The 21,210-nt window shown below is 39.1% G+C and overlaps 1 protein-coding gene across 2 annotated transcripts in view; it reads right to left on the bottom strand.

Annotated features, from left to right (window-relative positions):
* The window catches only part of LOC120525902 (TRAF3-interacting JNK-activating modulator), a 99,535-nt gene that overhangs the window by 41,057 nt on the left and 37,268 nt on the right, over positions 1-21,210 (bottom strand). For both annotated transcript variants that reach the window (XM_039748583.1, XM_039748584.1), the window contains exons 5-7: positions 20,549-20,576; positions 19,276-19,305; positions 15,046-15,141 (exon numbers count right to left, since the gene is read on the bottom strand). In XM_039748583.1, coding sequence (XP_039604517.1) covers positions 15,046-15,141; positions 19,276-19,305; positions 20,549-20,576 — 154 coding nt within the window. The remainder of the gene's footprint in view (positions 1-15,045; positions 15,142-19,275; positions 19,306-20,548; positions 20,577-21,210) is intronic.

Here is a 21,210-nt window from a genome sequence, read left to right as displayed (position 1 = left end):
GTTCCAAGGCTTACCAGCTTGAAGACGTGTGACTATCTCTTCTATCCAGAAGCTCCTCCTCTTCTGGGTTGGGTTGGCAATGTATAACCCCTGAAGTCACAGACATCAGGGATCATTCAAGGACAATTCTTTGTGATCTTTAACCCTTAACTACTCATACCGTACTTGTACATAAGTACTTGTGCGTTGTACTTTATGCACCAGTGTTAAAATGGCTATTTATATGCACGCTGTGATGTTGTAATATAAAATATTGCAATTTTTTTCTAAATTGTACATGTTTTTAATTGAATACCATATTACTGAATAGTATGGCACAGTCTAGGACTATCTCAAAATAAATCTGATCCACTTCTCCAGTGCTCATTCGTCATCAGTCACACTTCTACCCACTGCAGGATTTGCACATGTATCACATTTCACTTCAGTTCTCTTCAGTTCAGTTCACTTCTCATAGTACTTATACATACGTAAGTACCCGCGTGGTATACCAAATGCATCATATAGAACTTGCGACTGTGCATCCACTCATAAAACCGGCTGTGGGCACAATGGAGGAAAACCATTGCAACACTGTACTTGTAGTGAATCAAGCTGAGGATAGATGGTGGATGCTGCTAGTAGGTTCAAGTAAAAGGACGCTGGACAAAAATAACTGAGATTGGTGTACAAAATACAACAGCATTAGTAGTTAAGAGCTCAGTAACATTACTTTCTGTTTGGCTTGATGCTAGTGTTGCACCTGTGTGTGCCACTTATTTTCCTTCTTTTTTCCCCCATCATTATTAAATGGGTCCCAACCCTTTACTTTAACATTTCCTCCTTGTGCATCTTACAATTTATACTGTGTTTTAATCACCCTGCTAGTTTAAAAATCAACTTACTTCCATGAGATTTTTGCATGCAGGCAACTGCACAGTTTTTGGACTACTGTTCATGCCGCATAATCAAGTTGTTTTGTCTTAAGTCCTTGAAGCTGAACAGCTCTTCTGAATGTGACCAGCGATATATATTAACATCTCTTTTTTTTAGTATATAGTGTCACTGCCAGCAATGCACAGAGAACTTTCTGCTGCATCTTCTTTTGTATAGATAGCAAGCCCTTAATTTAAAAATTGCTCCAGGGCACTGTACAATGGCTGACTCTGTGCTCTGAACCCCAAAGGACATACAAAAAGACAATTTGGCAATTAATAAAGTATATCAAAATGAAAAACAAAATCTCCATGTGCAGTAGCATCATAAAGTCATTGCAGATTAGACGAAACTCCGACAGCACATACTTGATTCTTGGCCAATACACTGGACTGCTACACCATCATATACTGTGACGTACAGGGGCAGTTGGGTGACAGATAACTCGGCAAAAAGACAACTCGGTGAAAAGACAACTCAGCGAAAGACAATTTGGCGACATCCTTTACTAGTTAGGTAATAGTTAGGTTCAAAGAGATTTTTTAATAATATTTAAATGACAACGTGAATTTAAATTTATAAATGTTGAGAGTAAAGATATTCCTTAAGCCGTACTCGCAGGTCACCTTTTGTATTCTAAATATCGTTATCATACGATTACAATCAATACAATTTATATAAAGGACTAGCAAAATACCCACGCTTCGCAGCGGAGAAGTAGTGTGTTAAAGAAGTTATGAAAAAGAAAAGGAGACATTTTAAAAATAACGTAACATGATTGTCAATGTAATTATTTTGTCACTGTTATGAGTGTTGCTGTCATCAAGGATTTGATTATCATTATTTCTTTCAATCAGGTTCGTATTTGGAGGACGTGTTGTGTTCAAGTTACATTCCGTGTTTGTCAACCATTGTAAAGATAACAGGTTTTATTCATCAAAGGGTTCACTACTTAAAACTGTACTCGTGAATCTAAGATGTTTAACAGGCATTCCTGGTATTAACTTGTGGATTTGCCTGCGAATATTTAGCGGCAGCGTCTCTATGTAACTTGTGGATTTGCCTGCAAGTATTTAGCAACAGCGTGTCTATTAACTTGTGGATTTTTCTGCGAGTATTTGGCGGCTGCGTCACTAAGTTGTTTCCGTCTAGCTGCATCAGAAAATGTACCACGACATCTGACACGCCTCCTTTTTACTGTTTTCTCACAGCTTGGATTGCTGCTGTCATAATCGGTTTGAGTTTCATGGTTTGTTTCAATTACGTTAGCATTTGCAGGACTTGTTGTGTTGAAGTGACATTCGGCATCTGTCAAGCGTTGTAAGCATGCAACCGGTTTCATCGATAACTTCGCATCCAGCTTTTGAGAGTTTAAACATTCATAAACATCAAAGTGTCCACTACTCAAATCGTCACCTGTGAATCTAAGATGTTTAGGAGGCATTGTCGGTTCTCCAGAGGTGTAAAATATTTGGCCATTTCGGTACACTTGAAAGCGACAACCGAACAATTCAGCGGCAGCCATCAACTCACATGCAGATCCATAGGTGAAGGGCTTAAGCATTTCACTCTTATAGTGCTCCTGTGTAGTATAATTATCTCCTGAACCGTCATCAGTCCACACCTTGAACCTGTCCCAGTCATTCAATACATAAGACACAATGTTCCTCCAGATATCAAGAGTGAGCCTGATATGGCCGTGCAATATGTAACAAAGAGAATGGAAAACGCAGGTGGCATCTCCAGGCATGGAAACCACTCGGTAAGTGACAGTTCTTTGACCAATGGTGATCACCTCGATAGACATGTTAATGGGGGTACAGTTGGAACGGTAAAGGAAATGGGTACCTGAACAGTAAAGTAAGTCTAAAATACCTACAATACCTACAATAACTATAATCGTAATAAACGAACAATAAAACAGCGGAGAAGCCGTGGATTAAATAAAAAGGCTGCAGTTATCAGCAGGGAGATATGAATACCGTGGTGATAAGGAAGGGAATGAAGAGACCGGAGCAACAGACGGCCTTATATTGGCAGGCAGCCATTTACGTGGGAGGCGTGGGGATGGGAGACGCAACGCCGCCTCACACGGCGACCGAGCTGCAGGCTATGGATGTATATATGTATGTAAGTAGGATTCAGTTATGACTGTCACGCGTAGAATTTCGAAATGAAACCTGCTTAACTTTTGTAAGTAAGCTGTAAGGAATGAGCCTGTCAAATTTCAGCCTTCTACCTACACGGGAGGTTGGAGAATTAGTGATGAGTGCTTTGCCTTTTATTAGTATAGATTAGCAATTTTGGTTGCAGAAGATAATGTAAGATAGAGTTTGTTCCATCTGCAAAATAAAGTTCGTTCGTCAATTATATAAATTAATTTTCAACATTTTAAATCACGCTGTCATTTAAATATAATGAAAAAATCTCTTTGAACCTAACTGGTAAAGGATGTCGCCAAGTTGTATTTCGCCAAGTTGTTTTTTCGCCAGGTTGTTTTTCACTGAGTTGTCTTTTCGCCGGGTTGTCTTTCACCTAGTTCTCCTTTCGCCTAGTTGTGTTTTCGCCGGGTTGTCTTTCGCCTAGTTGTCTTTTCGCAGAGTTGACTGTCGCCCAGTTCCCACTGAACCATACTGTGACGCATCCACATAGTGAACCTGAGAGAACTGCATCATTTACTAAAATACTTTAAGATCATGATATATTAGCACGAAATTTTTGCTTGCATTTTTATTTAAAAAGTTATGGCAAACCCCTGATTTTGAGCACAGCCAATCAGTTATACTTTGTAGTGACTCCCTTGAACATGTAACAAATTTAATTGTTACTAAATACTTGTGAGCTTTGTTAGGCTAAATGGCCTGTTCTCATCTAGATTGCTCAGATGTTCTAATGGAAGTATTTGCACTTCAAATAAAAAGTACAATTTACTCCATAATCTACTCCAGTTGAATAATGCTATTAGTAATTTGTTACTTTCCTCAATTGCAATTAAGGGAACAAACTCTACAGAAAATTAAAAAGAACACAGCCAAACATAAACATTTGAAGTGATGGCAAGTAATACAAATGTGAACGTCTTAGAAATATTTGTGGGAAAGATAAAAAAATTAAAAGTAAGAATGATGCACTGATTGTGACGTTTATTTGAATAAAAGCCTACAGTTATCGGGAGTCCCTCATGACTGAATTTGAAAACCACCAAGTTAACTGACGAGTCTAATTTGGCCCTGAGTGGTTGAGAACATGCCATGGAGAAGCATTGGTTCCTGCCTTTATTCAAACCTGCCATGACAGACATTATAAAGAAAAATATCAGCGTTAAAGAATTGGAATTATTTAGATTATTCAAAACAGAAAATATCAAGACACCCACACCTGTTTGATTACTTCCAGCTAACAGAATATAATAAAGTATTCTAGTGTTGGAAGTATTCACTGCACTTTCAGCCCTCTGAAAGTAGACGTTATTAACCATCTGCATCCTGTTGTTCTATATGTTCATATCTGAGCATTGTGCATATACGAGTAATCATGCTGTAGTCTTTTGTTCATATTTTTTGCAGTCTTTTAGTGAATTTTATTAGAATCATACTATGAAAAAGAATTCTGTCACCAGAAACGATAAATCACCTACTAAAGAAGTTTCCTTCATAAGACATTCAGTGAATCAGCAGAAATAAATATCGTTAATGTGGCTTTTGTTGTTTTTTTCTGTTGATTTTTCTGCAGCATAGACAAATCCAAGATTTCTTATATTTTGTAGAAACAAACAGATGAAAACACTTTTTTAAGAATCTGACTTGGAAAAACAGCCAATATCTGACCTGTTAGAATCCTGACTCCCTCGGACCGATATGGCAGCAGTAACTAGTGGAAGTGAAGAGTGAAAACACACTGGTACTGAGTAACGCCTACTCTTCCTGTGCTTTTCCGTTTTTTTACATAAATGTATGCATAAAAAAAAAAACGCTCAACTGATGTGTGACAGGAAGTCAATTAGCCACAAAGCAGTAACTGACATCTTAAAAGTACATCTGAATGTGCCTCACACTATCTTCAGAGGTTGCCTCTGTTTAATTGGATCTGTAAATGTATCAGCCAAAAGGTCACTCACTTGAAATTCAGTAGGTTTTGTTTGTTCAGTTGGTCATACAAGAAATGAATTCATACACAGAGCCTTTGACAGAGAACACGATCAGCAGGTGCTTTTATAAAGAACACAACACAACAAAGTCAGACAGGAGAAATTCTTTGAAAACAAGGTGCAGCAGGTGGTAAAATATGCAGCTTGGTGACACAGTCACACTATGTGTGATTCCTAGGCCTGATCACTGTGTGTAGTCTACACAGTCTCCTCATGTCTGGCTGCATTTTAATCTTGGTATTCAAATACGTACAGATTAGGATGCCTGTTGACTTTAAACTGCATAAGTGTAAGTGAGTGTAGATGTGTGTGTAAGTATGTGATAAGTGGTCCGTGGCGTTGGGTGAGTTTTAAATAAATAATCATGCACACATGACGTTTTCAAAGGGAGAAGTGGGGGCATGGAGTCAACCTGCAAAGTCATATAAGGTAATAGAGGTGGGATGAGCCGAAGCAGTGAGGAATGAGCAGAAGAGGCAACAACAAGTGGGTTAGGTGCAAGACTGTTTTAAAAAAGCTGGAGGAGGACATTTTAGAATTTTAAACTTTTAATGGGCAAATTATTTACTACTCTTTTTAGTGTCGTCTTAAAGTTCATGTTCTTTTAATGTCCTGTTTTAAAGGAAGGGAGCTTGGCTTTTGTTTTATTGAAGACATTGGTTTTAGTGCAGTGAGCCACCATTTGCACTGGTTTGAGGGGGAGAGTGGAGTTTTCCTGTGCACCTGGCGGCCTTGTGGAGGGAGATGTGTGATAAGTGGTCTGTGGTGTCGGGCGAGTTTTAAATAAATAGTCATGTGCAGGTTAAAGAAGCTCCCAAAGGGAAGTGGGAGCATAGAGCCAACTTGCACCGTCACAAAGTATGCCCTGTCCAGAGTTGGTTGCTGCTATTTTACCCAGTTCTGCTAGGAGATATGGCTATATGAATGGTAAAGTCAGTTAAATCTATTTTAATGTATTTTACACTAGAATAAGACACAATGAAAACCAATGATTGCAAGGAAGCAATAGATCATTTCAGATGCAACGCACATATGTAAAAAAAATATATTTTTTTTATTACTTGTATCGTGATTTCATACTGGTTCATGAGTTACATTCTGTATTGGCAATGTTTTGAAAAATTAACCATTAAAGAAAAACTAATGAGACCGTCTAAAATGCGGCACTAATGTACATTTTTATATGTTCCACCTGGACTTGTAAGGAAAATTTCAGTTGTTGACATACAGGATATGCTCAAACCACAAAACAAAACATCACGTAGCATTTTTTTTTATTTTAAACCACAATCTATGCTCAGAAGGCTTGATAGGTGAGATCTAAGCCATCTTTCATAAAATGAACTTAATGTTTTCAGAGCAGGCCTCTGCTTACAGATGCTGACCTTTTACTTTTATAATCGTTGCAAACACTGAGTTTCTATCATTTTCTTTCCATTTTTTATACTGTTCTATGATTAATCAGTGAGATGTCTTCTACCCTTAGCCATGTGCACCCTGTTTAGTTCCAGGGCATCGAGTCATAACCGAAATGTACCAAGACAAGTGAGCAGACAAGCAGTATTCAAAAGTACAGCAATAGTTTATTATAACAGTAACAATCAAAGTGCTTAAAAGTGCCAGCAGTGCATTTTAATAAATAAACAAATCCATAAAATCATGCCAAATAAAAATGTCACCTTGTGTTGCAGATAAATATGAAAATTCAAAAAATATATTTAAAATCACCAAGGTGTCAAGAAGTAAACTTCTCAGCCTCTCCCCCTCTATCCTTGTCAGGACATCGGGGATCTCAACAACTCAGCCCACAACATTCCAGTCCATTACGAAGATCTGAACTGCCACCTGCAGATGCCAAAGCTTCCCAGGGAGTCTTGCCCTTTGCATGGATGCCACTATGCACTCTTGGGAGCTCACTCTGTTACATCTGCTCTGCTGCTCAGTAGACACGACTATACAGTATGCCCACAACTTAACTTGTAAGCATTGCCAATGCTGCAAATCCATATCTCTCTTTTTCACTCTCAGACAACTTTCCTGCAAATGACGACATTCCTTTCATTTCTTTTTAAATATAAACATCTCTGTCTAGCAGCGACCCACCCTCCCGTTAACCTGCCTCACTCTCAGAGGGTGCTTGATAATTACTGTGCCGCCACTGCTTAAACAGTGATTACGCCTTAAGCGAGTGCATGCATTAACGTGCACTTCACACAACTGAGAAAGCTAAGCTGCTGCATTGTCGCCTAATGCATTAATACATTTATACAATAAAATACCCCACAGAGCCATCTCACCACAATCAGAATTTTATGTTATGTAGTAGATTTTAATATTCCTGTTGAGATCAACTGCTTTCTTACAGCTGAATTTATCTCAACTTTGGATTGTTTTGACTTGACACAGCATGTGGATTTTGCCACTCATACTAAGGGTCATATTCTTGACTTGCTTTGTTCAAATGGCTTGAATAAAGTCTCTATCTCAGGTTCACTCTTTGGTATTTCTGATCATAAGCTTATTGAATGTAACTTTAGCATTATTACCACTACATCTGTCAAAAAAAAGTCTGTCTCCTATCGCAACATTAGGTCTGTTAATTCTGTCTTCGTCTCTTTCTGAATTGCATAGTCTTCCCTCTCCTGAAAACAAGGTTTCCCTTTATAACAGCTGTGTTTCCCAATTGTTAGATAACTTTGCTCCCTTAAGGACTAGGCATGTTCCGGCCTCCCGTTCCTGTCCCTGGTACACAGATGAGCTCAGAGCTATGAAAGCCACTAGCTGGAGTCTTGAACAGCTTTATAAGAAAACGGGCCTCATAGTTCATTCACAGTTTTACAATAAGCACATACTTAAATATAGGGATACCCTTAACACTGCTGGCTCCAACTATTATTCCTCTGTCATAAATGGTGCTAAGACTAGGCCTAGAACTCTTTTTAGAACTGTTATTAAACTCCTCCAACCCCCTCCTCCAGCATGCCTCAATACAGCTGAACAGTTTCTTACATTTCTTTAATACCAAAATTTATCAAATCTATCACAATTTCCCCTCCACACCACAATCACTCACTCACTCATTCTGATCTGCCATCTCCATCATCAGGACTTGTTTCTTGCCTGTTGACTCTCTTGCCATCTCCGAACTTAATAATAAGTCTAATTCCTCCTTCTGTCTGCTTGATTCTGCCCCCAGTTCTCTGCTTAAGACATGCTCATCCATAATTAGTATTCCTGTTGCCTCATTGGTAAATGCATGTTTCCTTTCAGGTTCTGTCCCTACTGCCCTCAAAACTGCTGCAGTTACCCCAATCCTTAAAAAACCTGACTTGGATCCTTCCTTTCTCTCCAGTTACTGGCCTATCTCTAATCTCCCTTTTTTGGGTAAGGTGATGGAACGTGTGGTTGCTACACAACTCCATGCTTTTCTTCTAGATAATACACTCTATGAGCCTTTTCAGTCTGGCTTTCGTACACAGCACAGCACTGAGACAGCTCTTCTCTTCTCAGAGTAGTCAATAATCTTCTCTGGTCTGCAGATTGCAGTTTCCTTAATATTTTCCTCCTTCTTGACTTAAGTGCTGCATTTGACACTGTTAATCATGAAATCATCCTGTCATGTCTCTCTGCTGTAGGCATATCTGGCTTAGCCCTTCAATGGCTCACATCATATCTTTCTAATAGGCAACAGTTTGTCACACTTGGCTGATATAAATCCTCCACCTCACCTGTGTCTCGTGGTGTCCCTCAGGGTTTAGTCCTTGGGCCATTACTTTTTCTACTTTATATCCTTCCTTTGGGTCAGATTATTCGCAGACATGGCCTTAACTTCCACTGTTATGCAGACGATATACAGCTATATCTTAGTACAGACTTCCCTACAGATTCACCTCCCAGCACACTCACTGACTGCATCACTGATCTTAAGCTATGGATGGAAAATAACTTTCTCAAACTAAATGCCAATAAAACTAAAGGTTACTGGTAGGTCCAAAATCCCAACTTTCTAAGGCATCCAATTTCTCTGTGTCAAACCTGCTCCTGTTCTCAGAAATCTTGGTGTTTTGTTTGATTCATCACTTAACTTTGACCTACACATTAGGTCTCTTTCCAAAATTTTATTCTGTCATCTCCGTAACATCGCCTGCCTCCATCCATTTCTGTCTTTTAATGATGCTCAAACTCTGGTTCGTTGTTTCATAATGTCTCATATTGATTACTGCAATTCCCTCTTCATTGGCCTCCCTGCAAAATCTACACAGAAGCTACAGTATAGAACTCCACAGCTAGAGTAGTCCTCACCCACACAAAGAATTTTGCTCACATCTCTCCTGTTCTCTCCCTGCTTCACTGGTTACCTGTTCCATCAAGGATTAAATTCAAGATTCTGCTTCTCACCTTCAAAGCCCTACATAACCTTGCCCCCCTCTACCTCACTCAGCTTCTAGCTTCTTACACTCCTTGTTGCTTTCTCAGGTCCTCGAGCAGTAATCTCCTTACTGTCCCATGCACCAGACTTTCCACCTTGGAAGGCAGGTCCTACAGTGTTACGGCCCCTCAACTCTGGAACTCTCTTCCTCAGTCTCTCTGGGATTGCTCCTCTTTCTGCAGTTTTAAATCTCAACTGAAAACTTTCCTCTTCCATGAACTTTTGTCATCTGTGTAATTTTTTTTAGTTCTGTATGTAAAGTGACCTTGGGTTTGTGAAAGGCACTCAATAAATGTAACTTACTATTATTATTATTATTCTAGAAGGGTCAGGTTGGACTTGCACACAAGTTTGTTTTTTTTATTCAACTGGAAGGGCTGCCGGATTTGTTAAATAGCAAAGTTAACACACTAATTGTATCAATTATTTTTGAATTTTAGTAGACTATGGGGTCTGAATAATAATTTTCCTTTTCTCATTTCATAATTTGTGCTGCTCTGTTCAAGCAATCATATCTATAAAAACAGGCAAGTCAAGGCAGACTGGATTTCCCTGTCTCCATCAAAGGTCTCCAGTTTATCCTGGATGCCAAAAAAACTTATCTGGCGTTCTGATTGTTAGGGAAAAATACTTGAACCCCGATTTCTATTCTTGATCCCCGATTCACTTCTGCAATAGAATACAAAGGCTTCCTGAACTCCTGCAAGTATGCAAGAAATCAATTTAACCTTGACATCTATGGAGTATATAATGCAAGAGGTTAGTCTTGCACTGTAATCACAGATATACTAACAATTCTTTCTTCAGACAAAGCATTTACATTTATGAATATACAAGAGCATCTTTAGCATAAAGCTGATAACATGCAAACCATAGGCAAGCGCATATTCTTTATGAAGTAAAGCAGGATGATATAAACATGAATAATGGAACATATTCATGATGATTAGATTCAAGGTCAGTGACTTCTTCCTAGAGAATTGTTTTCTTACTTTAAAGCAGATAGGTCAAAGTCAGTATAAAGTGTTTCTGTTATTTTGGTATAATCATATGGAACTTTTTCAAGGATACGTTCTGTCCACACCTATCTTTCAGAACAATGACTATTTAGTTAAAACATTTACAAGACCTTGTGAGCCTAAGAGTCCAAGATGCTAAAGTGTTATAAAAAGATGTTGTCCAACATTAGCCCGAGAAGTGTGAGGTCCCTACTCACACTGAACAAGACCCAGAATTTTACAGAGGAGACAAATTTCGACCACAAATGTTTAAATCAAGCCATCTATTTTCTACAATTATTTTTCCATTACAGTGTGGGAAGGAACTGGATCTTAACTGAGAAGTGTCAAATGAAAGGCTGGCACCTTGACAGAGTGCTGAACCACTGTATGGCACTCTTACCTATGTATCCAGGCCAATTTAAAGTCAGCAGTGAGTATAATAATGAACATCATTAGGACGTAGGACGAAGCCAAAATACCATGGGAAGACCCACACAAAGAGAAAAATAACATGCAGACTCCATACAGATAATGACTGAGCTATGCACTGCACCAGTTGTTTATATTTAGTAATAAATATAAATTTATAGCAAACACATTTAATTATGATGCTGGTTAGAGAATCTCTAATATGTTCCTACCAAGCAAACATCATTCTGTCTTCAGTGGACTTACTGATTTGAGAAAGATTTTATTTCTAGTTTATGTTTAATTGCTCAGCTCTCTTGCAGTTTATCATTAATCATCTATGCAAAAATTTCTAGAGTTCAGTGTTTCTTACTCTCTTCTGGACACATTTTTTCTTCCTTCACAACTATCACATTACATCTTGCTTCGTTCAGCTGAACTATAAACTGAAAGCAGCTGGTACAGACTCCACCTGCTGGAATTCAGTTTTTGTCGATCAAAACTGCACCGACTTCATGTACACTTATTCAGCCAACCAGTACAAAGCCTTGAAATCATCTCCTCTTACCCTGTAAAAACTTGTGGAGCTCAGAATATCCTCTTAAAAGGGTTAATTTCATGTTTCCAAGCCTCACATGAATCATCTTGTCAAACGTTCACTCAGCTCTGTGGCCCTCTATGTCCACATGTCCTGCAAATACTAAATGCACGCTAAAGGCCAATTTCATCTCTATGGCTCCACGGTGCCATGAAATGAAAATTTAAGTTCAACTTCATTTGTCACATGTACTAAGTAGAATGAAATCCTTAGAGGCATGCAAAAAGGTATTCAGGTGAATCAGCGTAGTGTGATATGCCTTACCATCAGAGGTGTACAAATTAAAGTTTTTGATACAGTCCCAACATGAAAGACTTAAAGAAGTCAGTGCCCAAGGTGCAGTGAGCACTCGGTGAGCGAGTGCAAAGTTGGCTTAAACATCAGAAGCAAAGGGTTATGGCGCAAGGAACGTTTTCTGAATTAGGTGGTTAAAAGTGGTATCCCTTGGAAATCAGTGCTGGAACCACTGCTCTTTTTAAAATACTTAGATGATCTTGGCACAAATATAAAAAACAAGCTGGTTAAGTCTGAACATGATACTAAATTAGGCGGAATAATAGATCATTCAGAATCTGACAAATCATTACACAGGTACCCAGAAAGAAAACAGTTTTGTGATGATTTGCAAGAGATGGAATTTAAATGTAAAGCATTCCATGTAGGAAGTAAACTGCCACGTCCGAGAATATACAATAAGAGGCTTGAAACTGGAAAGTATTTTACATGAAAAGGATCTGGGAATCATAGGAGACTCTTAACTTTCTACATCCAAACAGACTACAGAAATTTGTAAAAAGGGTAATAGGATGTTCAGTTTTTAGCATATTGTGTATTGCACAAGATAAGGAAGGTTATGCTTATGTTTTCTAATGCACTGGAGAGGTCTGAACTTGAGTGCTGGTTTCCATATTACAGTGGTGCTAAAGAAAGTACAGAGAAGACAGTTTTCACATGCTGTGATTAAGATTTACTAAATACAGGCACCTCTAATTTGTACAGATGCAAAACAATTTAAAAGAGTTTGTTTGGCAGTAGGTAGAGTACACCCCACAGGTCACTATATACAGTATATGGTATATATTTAATACTTTTGTTTCTTGATAGAGAAATTATGTGCCTTACTGTTGGCTACAAATGCTGCAGTCCGTAAATGTTGCACAAGTTTAGAAGAATAATTTATTTCTCATACTCATTAGGATTTCTAAACCAAGGAAAGATATTAACTGTAATATAGAAAATTATTTTGTACAATAACTTCAATTTACTGCATACTAACTACAAAAAGCACAAGATAAAATAAAGTCTCTTCTTTATGATCCCAGTTTCAGTGTATATTTAACCTTCTTGTTACCTTCTCTAACAATATCTGAATAGCCTATCCAGGCAGTAAGGGAAAAAATGTACCTTTGACAGGGAATGTGCTGCTAAGGTTTTAGAAATTATCCAACATCCACTGTTAAAAAATACCTTGGTAGCCTGCGCAGCAGTTTTGTTGTAATGTAGCTACAGCATGAACCTGGTTAAACTGCTTACACTGTGTTGGATATTTTGTCTCAACTTATGTAATTTGCTTGAAACCTAACATTCCAATCATCTTCAGACATACGTACATGACTTGCTCAGCTTAGCAAAACACCTTGCTTATTCTATCCTATAACTGACAATTAAATGATAAAGATGTTGTAAGGCTGATTGGTAACTGCATATTAAAATGGTATGTGTTAAAAGGTCCTTGGCGAAGGGCAATATTTAAATAATAAAAACATGTCCCAAAACATTGAGACTCCAAACGAGTGCTGGTGTCTGCATGCTGGGGTTGATTGGAGTGCTTGGCTGGTCGCACATTCACATGCAAATGCGAGCAGGTCAGTCAGATGCCTCATTCACACCTCAGAGTAGGCAGAGAAGAGCACCTTCTCCCAATCAGGCATTATATGGCAGAAAGGGGAGATCAAAAAATCAGATCAGAAAAGGAGGAGGGAGAACACAAAACAGATTAAGGAAGAAGACAAAGGCAGGGTCAGAAGAACCTGTGCAATAAAGAATGGAGGCAGGTGGTGCGGGAGTGTGACCCCAGGAAGTGAGCGGCAGGCCTGCGCTCAAATGCGGGGATGGAGAAGGAACACTCAGCACAGCAAAGAGGAGAAGGAGCGACGCTGTCTTGCAGCGTCTCCCTTCAGACGTTGACAGACTAGGTGAGGAACACATACATGGGTTTTGGAGGAGAGTTCTAGGGACACTGATGGACTGGAAGTAGGAACCTGAACCCGGGATTTAGTGGATAACTGGACCTGTCTGTGGGCAGGACCTACAAGGTCCTGAGGGGATAAGCTGAGGAGATGCCAGATGTTAGGAAGAGGCATTGGGTCTTGTGATTGTTTTAACAGAGAAACCAGGCTTTGATTTTAACCATGTTTTAAGTGGATTTTATTCACCACATGGCACCTGTACTTTAATGGATTATTTAGTAAAGATGTTGTACTGCTCTTTTTGAACATTTTGGTTTTGCTTGTTTTTTATTAAAATCATTAGGCACTTCAACACCAACCCCTTGCTGACTGTGTGTCCCTATTTGCCTGGCTCATTTCATATTATAACTATCCTGAGTTCAAGAGGCTCCCAGAAGCAACCAGGGACTGTGGAGTGGACCTTGACTGTCACATGATGTGAATGAGTGTTGGTGTGTTTATGACTGTGCCTAGAAATGCACTGACCACCCACCCAAAGATGTTTCCTGTGTTACACCTAATGGTAGTTTCTGTAGTGGAAAAGTATGTTCAAAAATATATGGATGGATTAACAGATGGGCACGCGGATTGCTTAGTTTTGTACTTTAAAAGTGTATTTTTGTAAAGCACATATCAAGAAGATCACACTTTAAAAAGGTGATGATATACTCCAGTCGAATAAGTAAAATATTGTGTAAATAGGAAGAAGTACGACTCTAAAAGGAGAAACAATTAATGATCATGAGCATAATAAACAGTATTGACTTATTTAGTAGACCCTTTTATCCAAAGTGTTACCCAAATCCTTAGTGCAATATGACATTTTTTAATGTATATTTAGATAATAGATAATGTAGGAGGCTACTTACAATGCATCACTTATAATTAATGTGCATTCAAATAAATAAAAATGCATCACTCATCTGAGTGTTTTTAATGGTGCCTTAGCATCAGTGAAGCCCACATTACATGTTACTTTTCATCTTCATTTCTTTGTGTGACACCCAGGGATTTGTTCCATGAATCAATGCGTTTTTTATTTCTTTTGCTTGACATGCTTTTACTGAATACAATAAAAGGTGCTATGTTAGAAGGACAATCCATATTTATTCATGTAAACCTGACTTTCTACATTGTGAATGTCAGGTTTGGCACCATTCTTGTAAAACAGGAACAGGTAATGCTAATGTTTTTTTACTGTAAATGGGTACTTTGGTTTAAAATGATTTCTTCCACTGAACAGTCCCCAATAGTTTTATTATTTTATTTTATTTTTTGCTGTATGAAAATAAAAAATAAAATTACTCAGATGGGGTTACCTTCCACAGCTTCTCCGAGGAGCAAAGTAAAGTGGAAAGAATGTGCTGCAGCAGAGCCAGCTTCTTTTTGAGTGCCTGTTCTCGCACGAGGGCCTCCTGTGGAAGAAAACGAGAGAGATGAAAATAGGTAAATGTCTTAAGCTGAGACATTTTTAAATTGTTGGAGTTTATTTCCTGGCTCTCTAGTGCGTACCCAATTTTTTCATAAGAACACTAAGCACATGTCATCAAACGTGGGAGGAACTGAATCCATATCACTGCACTCATACACTTGTTAGATCTATGTTTTATGGTGGTAGGGTCAAGGTAGTATATTCATAGTACACTGTATTTCAATAAACATCTTTTACCTTCACAGACACATGGACAGGAGGCAAAATGTGTTTGGTCTGTTTGCTCTATAGCACAGAACCATGCAAATATAAAAAAAAGAGTAAAATCCTGCCAGCCTTCCTGAGGTTCTTCTGTGTGCACTGCTGCATCTCATTAACCTTTTCAACTTTAACTCCCCACCACATATTAGGAACTGGCTTTTCTGCAATCCAATTATAAAATCAAAAAGATCACAGCAGTTCTATAGAACACATCAGAGAGTGAACAAATTGGAGTTGGGGGTGTCCCTGAATAATAAGTCAGGAAATAATGGATGTAAACACTTTTACCACCACCCTACTTAGTATATTTATTTGCCTATATATGTGTAAACAAAACAGCATAGTAAAGAAACATTTAACATCACTGCCTAACAGTATTTCTCTCTCAGAGTTAATTCCAACCTGGTGCCTGTTCTCTATGAGGTGGGGCAAGTTTCCTCCAGTAACTCTATTGTCTTCTATGGTTTGATTGTCTCTCTTAATTTCTCCAAGTTTGTACCAATATATTTAGCCGTCCATGTTTTTCTTTTTCCTATTTTAAATCTATATAAAATGTATTAATATAAATGTATTAATATAAAAAAAAAAATTTAAAAATTAAAGGAACACTTTGAAAACACATCAGATCTCAACGGGAAAAAAAATCCTGCTGGATATCTCTACTGATATGGACTGGGTAATGTGTTAGGAACAAAAGAATGCCACATCATTTGATGGAAATAAAAATGATCAACCTACTGAGGGTGAATTCAAAGAAATCCCAAAAATCAAGGTGAAAAAATGATGTGGCAGTCTAGTCCATTTTGCCGAAATTTCATTGCAGCAACTCCAAATCATACTCAGTAGTTTCTACCGTCACCACGTGCTTGTATGCATGCCTGACAACGTCGTGGGGGGCATGCTCCTAATGAGACGACGGATGGTGTCCTGGGGGATCTCCTCCCACATCTGGACTAGGACATCACTGCGCTTCTAGACAGTTTGAGGTGCAATCTGGTGGCGTCAGATGGACTGAAATATAATGTCCCAGAGGTGTTCTATTGGATTTAGGTCAGGTGAGTGTCGGGGCCAGTCAATGGTATCAATTCCTTCATCCTGCATACTCTCGCCACATGAGGCCGGGCATTGCCGTGCACCAGGAAGAACCCAGGACCCACTTTACCAGCCTAGGGTCTGACAATGGGTCCAAGGATTTCATCCCGATAACTAATGGCAGTCAAGGAGCCATTGTCTAGCCTGCAGAGGTCTGTGCGTCCCTCCATGGATATGCCTCCCCAGACCATCACTGACCTACCACCGAACCAGTCATGCTAAGCGATGTTACAGGCACCATAATGTTCTCCATGTCTTCTCCAGAACCTTTCACATCTGTCACATGTGCTCAGGGTGAACCTGCTCTCATCTGTGAAAAGCACAGAGCATCAGTGGTCGACCTGGCAATTCTTGGATTCTATGGCAAATGCCAATCAAGCTCTATGGTGCCAGGCAGTGAGCATATGGCCCACTAGAGGATGTTCGGCCCTCAGTTCACCAGGATGAAGTCTTTTTCTGATTGTTTGGTCAACAACAGGCCCGTGGCCTGCTGGAGGTCATTTTGTGGGGCTCTGGCAGTGCTCATTCTGTTCCTCCTTGCCCAAAGGAGCAGATCCAGTCCTGCTGATGGGTTAAGGACCTTCTATGGCCCTGTCCAGCTCCCCTAGAGTAACTGCCTGTCTCCTGGAATCTCCTCCATGCCCTTAAGACTGTGCTGGGAGACACAGCAAACCTTCTGGCAATGTTTATGTGCCATCTTGGAGAAGTTGGACTACCTGTGCAACCTTTACTACTACTAGAAGTATTAGAACTCACACACACTCACACTCAAGCACTGTAGGCTTACCATGAAGTTTCAGACATACAGTACATACTGTAAATACACACATTTATTTCCTAACAGCATTTCAGATGTCATCTTCTCTCCTGTCACAGACCAGTATCCAGGCATGTCCATCATATACACATATGAATGCACCTTCACACAGTCACAATAGGGAAATTAAACTAGCATGCATATCTTTTGGATTTGGAACACAACAAGGGAGAACATAGGGAGAATGTGTAAACACAGTGGCCTAGTTGGAAATCAAATATAGATCCCTGATACAAAGAGTTGTCAGCATTAGCCACTTCACCAAATAGTTCTATAGCCCTTCAATATGTGATTTAAATAAAGCTGGTTCAGAAAATCCATACAACTGTTATTCCAGCTCATGCTTCTGTTTAGCACCCCATCTCTGTTCTGCTTGGCCCATCATCGCTAACTCCTGTCAAATCTGCACTCATCCTCGGCGTGGTGATTGATAACCAACTGTCCTGAAGGACCTCGTTGTTATGGTCTCTCACTCTTGGAGATTCACTTCATACAATATCCTCAAGATCAACCCGTACTTGACTGAGTGTGCACTACAGCTCTTGGACCACACTTTGGGCCTGTCAGGACGGGGCTACTTTAACACTCAACTGGCAGGTGCACTGGCAAGTGTCACCAAGCCACTGCAGATGATTCAAAATGCAGTAACATATCTGGTGTTCAATCAGCTGAGGTGGGCACATCACTTCTCCTTTCAGATCACTACATTAGCTCCCTGTAGTGACATGTGTTAAGTTCAAATCCGTAATGCTTACCTACAAAGTAGTCAACGAGTCAGCACCTATATACAGTATATGGAGGCACTTGTGAGGTCCTGTGCTCCTTCCCAAACACTCAGGTCTGCTGTTAAAAGGCATCTGCTGATGCCACCTCTGTGTACTATCAAATCTCAATCCAAACTCTTTTCATTTGTAGCATCAAGATGATGGAATGAGCTGCCCAACTCCATTTCAAATTGTGACTCCCTCAATGTGTTTAAGAATCTCTCTTATCTGGTGAATTTCTGTATAACTGATATTAGCTATTGGGTTTTATAGCCCAGGCATTGCTCTAGCTTGTATTTTGCTTTGGGTTTGTCACTTGCACTGGTCAGTTTTGCATGTATACTCTGTGTGTATGCATTGCTTGCCCTTTAATGCTTGTTCCCAATCAGTTTACTCAGTCATGTTGACCTCTTTTGGAAGTCGCTTTAGATAGAAGCATCTGATAAGCAAATACATATAAATGTACTGTAAATATAGAAATGTAAGTCCAAACAAAAATACAATGGTTACACAAAATACTCTCTTTAGTGAGTGTGTTTTATCTGTGGTTCCTCTGTGGTTGCAGCCCCTACGGTCCACAAGATGTTTGTGATGGATAGGCATAAAACTCAATCTTCTAGTAGTGAATGTCCATTGTAAAATACATAAATAGCACAACAGAAGCATGATATGAAAAATGGATGCCCTTGTAAACAGACTTGATTTTCACATTGCAAAAGTTGCACAGCTGCATAACAAAAATAGTTTCATCCATTTTGTTTATCTGCTTTCTCCCAGTCAGTTTCACAAGAACCCTGGCAGCAAAGGTAGCAATAAGCACAAGGCCTGCATATGCATCTCAAGGACGCACTCACGCACATTTTCATAAATAAACAGAAAGCCAATTGAGAAGTGTCTACATGATTTTGGACTGGGTTTATAAAAAGAAAGAGAAAGGGAAGAGAATTCAAACTACAAAAAGCACCAAAGCCGGGGTTCGAATAGTAATACATTTATTTAAGAAAGCATTAGTATTGAAGCTGTCAGTGTGATATAAGGACTACATAACTGGAAATTAAATAATGTGAGCGCTACAACAAACCCCTTGCCTCCCAAATGTGTGCCATCTGAGGTTAAAACAAAAACTAGGCTGGCTTACTCCAGTATATACTGTAGTCAAAAAGAGAACATTAATTCCACATACCTGTAGGTAATCTGAAAGCTCAAGAATTTCCTGCAAAGAAAATGTAAAACAAAAATTAATAAAAACTGACTGTGCTGTTGAAGCAAGGCCTGCAACAATAATAGCAGGATCGTCGTTGTAATCTATAAGAAATCAGAGATGCAAAGGAAGGGGTGGAGTGATGGCACTTTTTCCATTTCGCAGAAACCACACTGATAAAAAAAAATAGCTGAAATGTAAATTTCTCATCAACTCATAATCACTTTTTAGATGGATCATGAAAATATTTCTGCTGAATTTTCTTCAATTGGCCATGTATGCATGTATGAAAATACATCAGTTTATACTACTGTGATGCACAGGTATCCCACTCAGGGTTGCATCCACTAAAAACTGTTGGGGATAATCATAGGCAATCACCCACTGAGTTAAGGAGAAAAGGATCCAGAGTGTGGGAGGATGTTTGAGGTAGGGGCTGCTGTGGACAAAATTAAACTAATCAAGACCACATAAAAGTGATTACAACAAAATTTTTCCTTTCATATGAACTCACAATTTCAGCACACAAAGGAAAAAGCACACAGCCACTTTATAGATGCAAGTATTGGCTACAGCTTTTAGTTTTAGCAGTATCACACAATAAGAAACATTCCCAGACAAAATACAGTGTCCAGTCTCTAGCATTATTATGGAAAACTATGGAGCATGGCAATAAAAACTGATGTCTGATTTGAAATTTTTGAGCTAGCATCCCATGGCATGATAAAGGTCAGTTCATCACAGGTGACTGCTCCCGGCATTGTAATTTTCTATGTTACCTTTGCCATCACTTGATATCTAATTTTATTTAATTTAGAGTAGATTCTTGCATTATACCAGCTGCTGGCAGGATAGATTAGGACCCGGAGACCCTAAAGTGATTTCAATGAGTCCAATAATGAGTGTATGAATGAATTGAACAATCTGTAATATATTTCTGGCCAGTTGCCATTTTTGCTTATTTGCTTTCAAGCTCTAATGCCTCTAATAAATGTTGTTAGCTATTATTGAAACATATAATACAGTATTTTTTCATGAAAGACCCTTATAAATACCAACTGGTAGTAATCTTGCATCACCTTTGGACCATTTTTAATTGTCTTTAAAATCTTGCCAATCATAAGCTTGAGATGTTTTGGCCTATAATTGGGACTTGTTGCCTCAACTTTATAAACTTCAGAACATGAATGAAATCACTGGGTTCAAAGAACAAACAATGGACAGTCACAAGAGAAAAATGGAATGTTATCCTTACCTTGTCCAGCACAGCTGCCACACCATTCCTGTTACCAAAAAGAGCACAATGTAAGCTTCTCCATTCAGATGATCTACTTAAGCCCCTCCCACCTTTCACTTTAATAAAATGACTATCCAGATGCACCTTTGGTGCAGAACCTCAATGATGGGGAAGTGGGTGGAGGGTTTGGTTGTGCTGGCTTTACCCAAGACAGGAAATTAATAAACTGATAGATTGCTCCTCATATATGCAAGGGCCTTCAACTATTTTTAATTCAGCTGGTACTGCAATGCGACTTCTCTTGGATGACTGCACATAAGGAAGAGGTACTTGGCCATGTAAACTATTAGAGAATGTCTTAGTTTTAGTTGCCTAGGCCAGGGATTTAAGAAGGACACCACAACAAACATTAATTCATCTTTTTGTTTTTCAAACCTACTCTTTCTACTACAGTGTCCTGGGATCGTAGCAGCATATTCAAAGCAGGAGCAAAGCCTGGATACTGTAGCATTTTGTCACCTGGTTCATTTACATAAAAACCCATAATAACTCACAAAGAATCAACCATCCAACCCACTATATCCTAACTACAGGGTCACGGGGGTGACTGCTGGAGCCAATCCCAGCCAACATAGGGCGCAAGGCAGGAAACAAACCCCGGGCAGGGTGCACACACACCC

Source organism: Polypterus senegalus, chromosome 3 (assembly GCF_016835505.1).
Source record: "Polypterus senegalus isolate Bchr_013 chromosome 3, ASM1683550v1, whole genome shotgun sequence".
In the NCBI taxonomy this organism is placed as follows: Eukaryota; Metazoa; Chordata; class Cladistia; order Polypteriformes; family Polypteridae; genus Polypterus; species Polypterus senegalus.
Note: the sequence above shows the minus strand (reverse complement) of the source record. Positions and strands in the feature narration are given on the sequence as shown.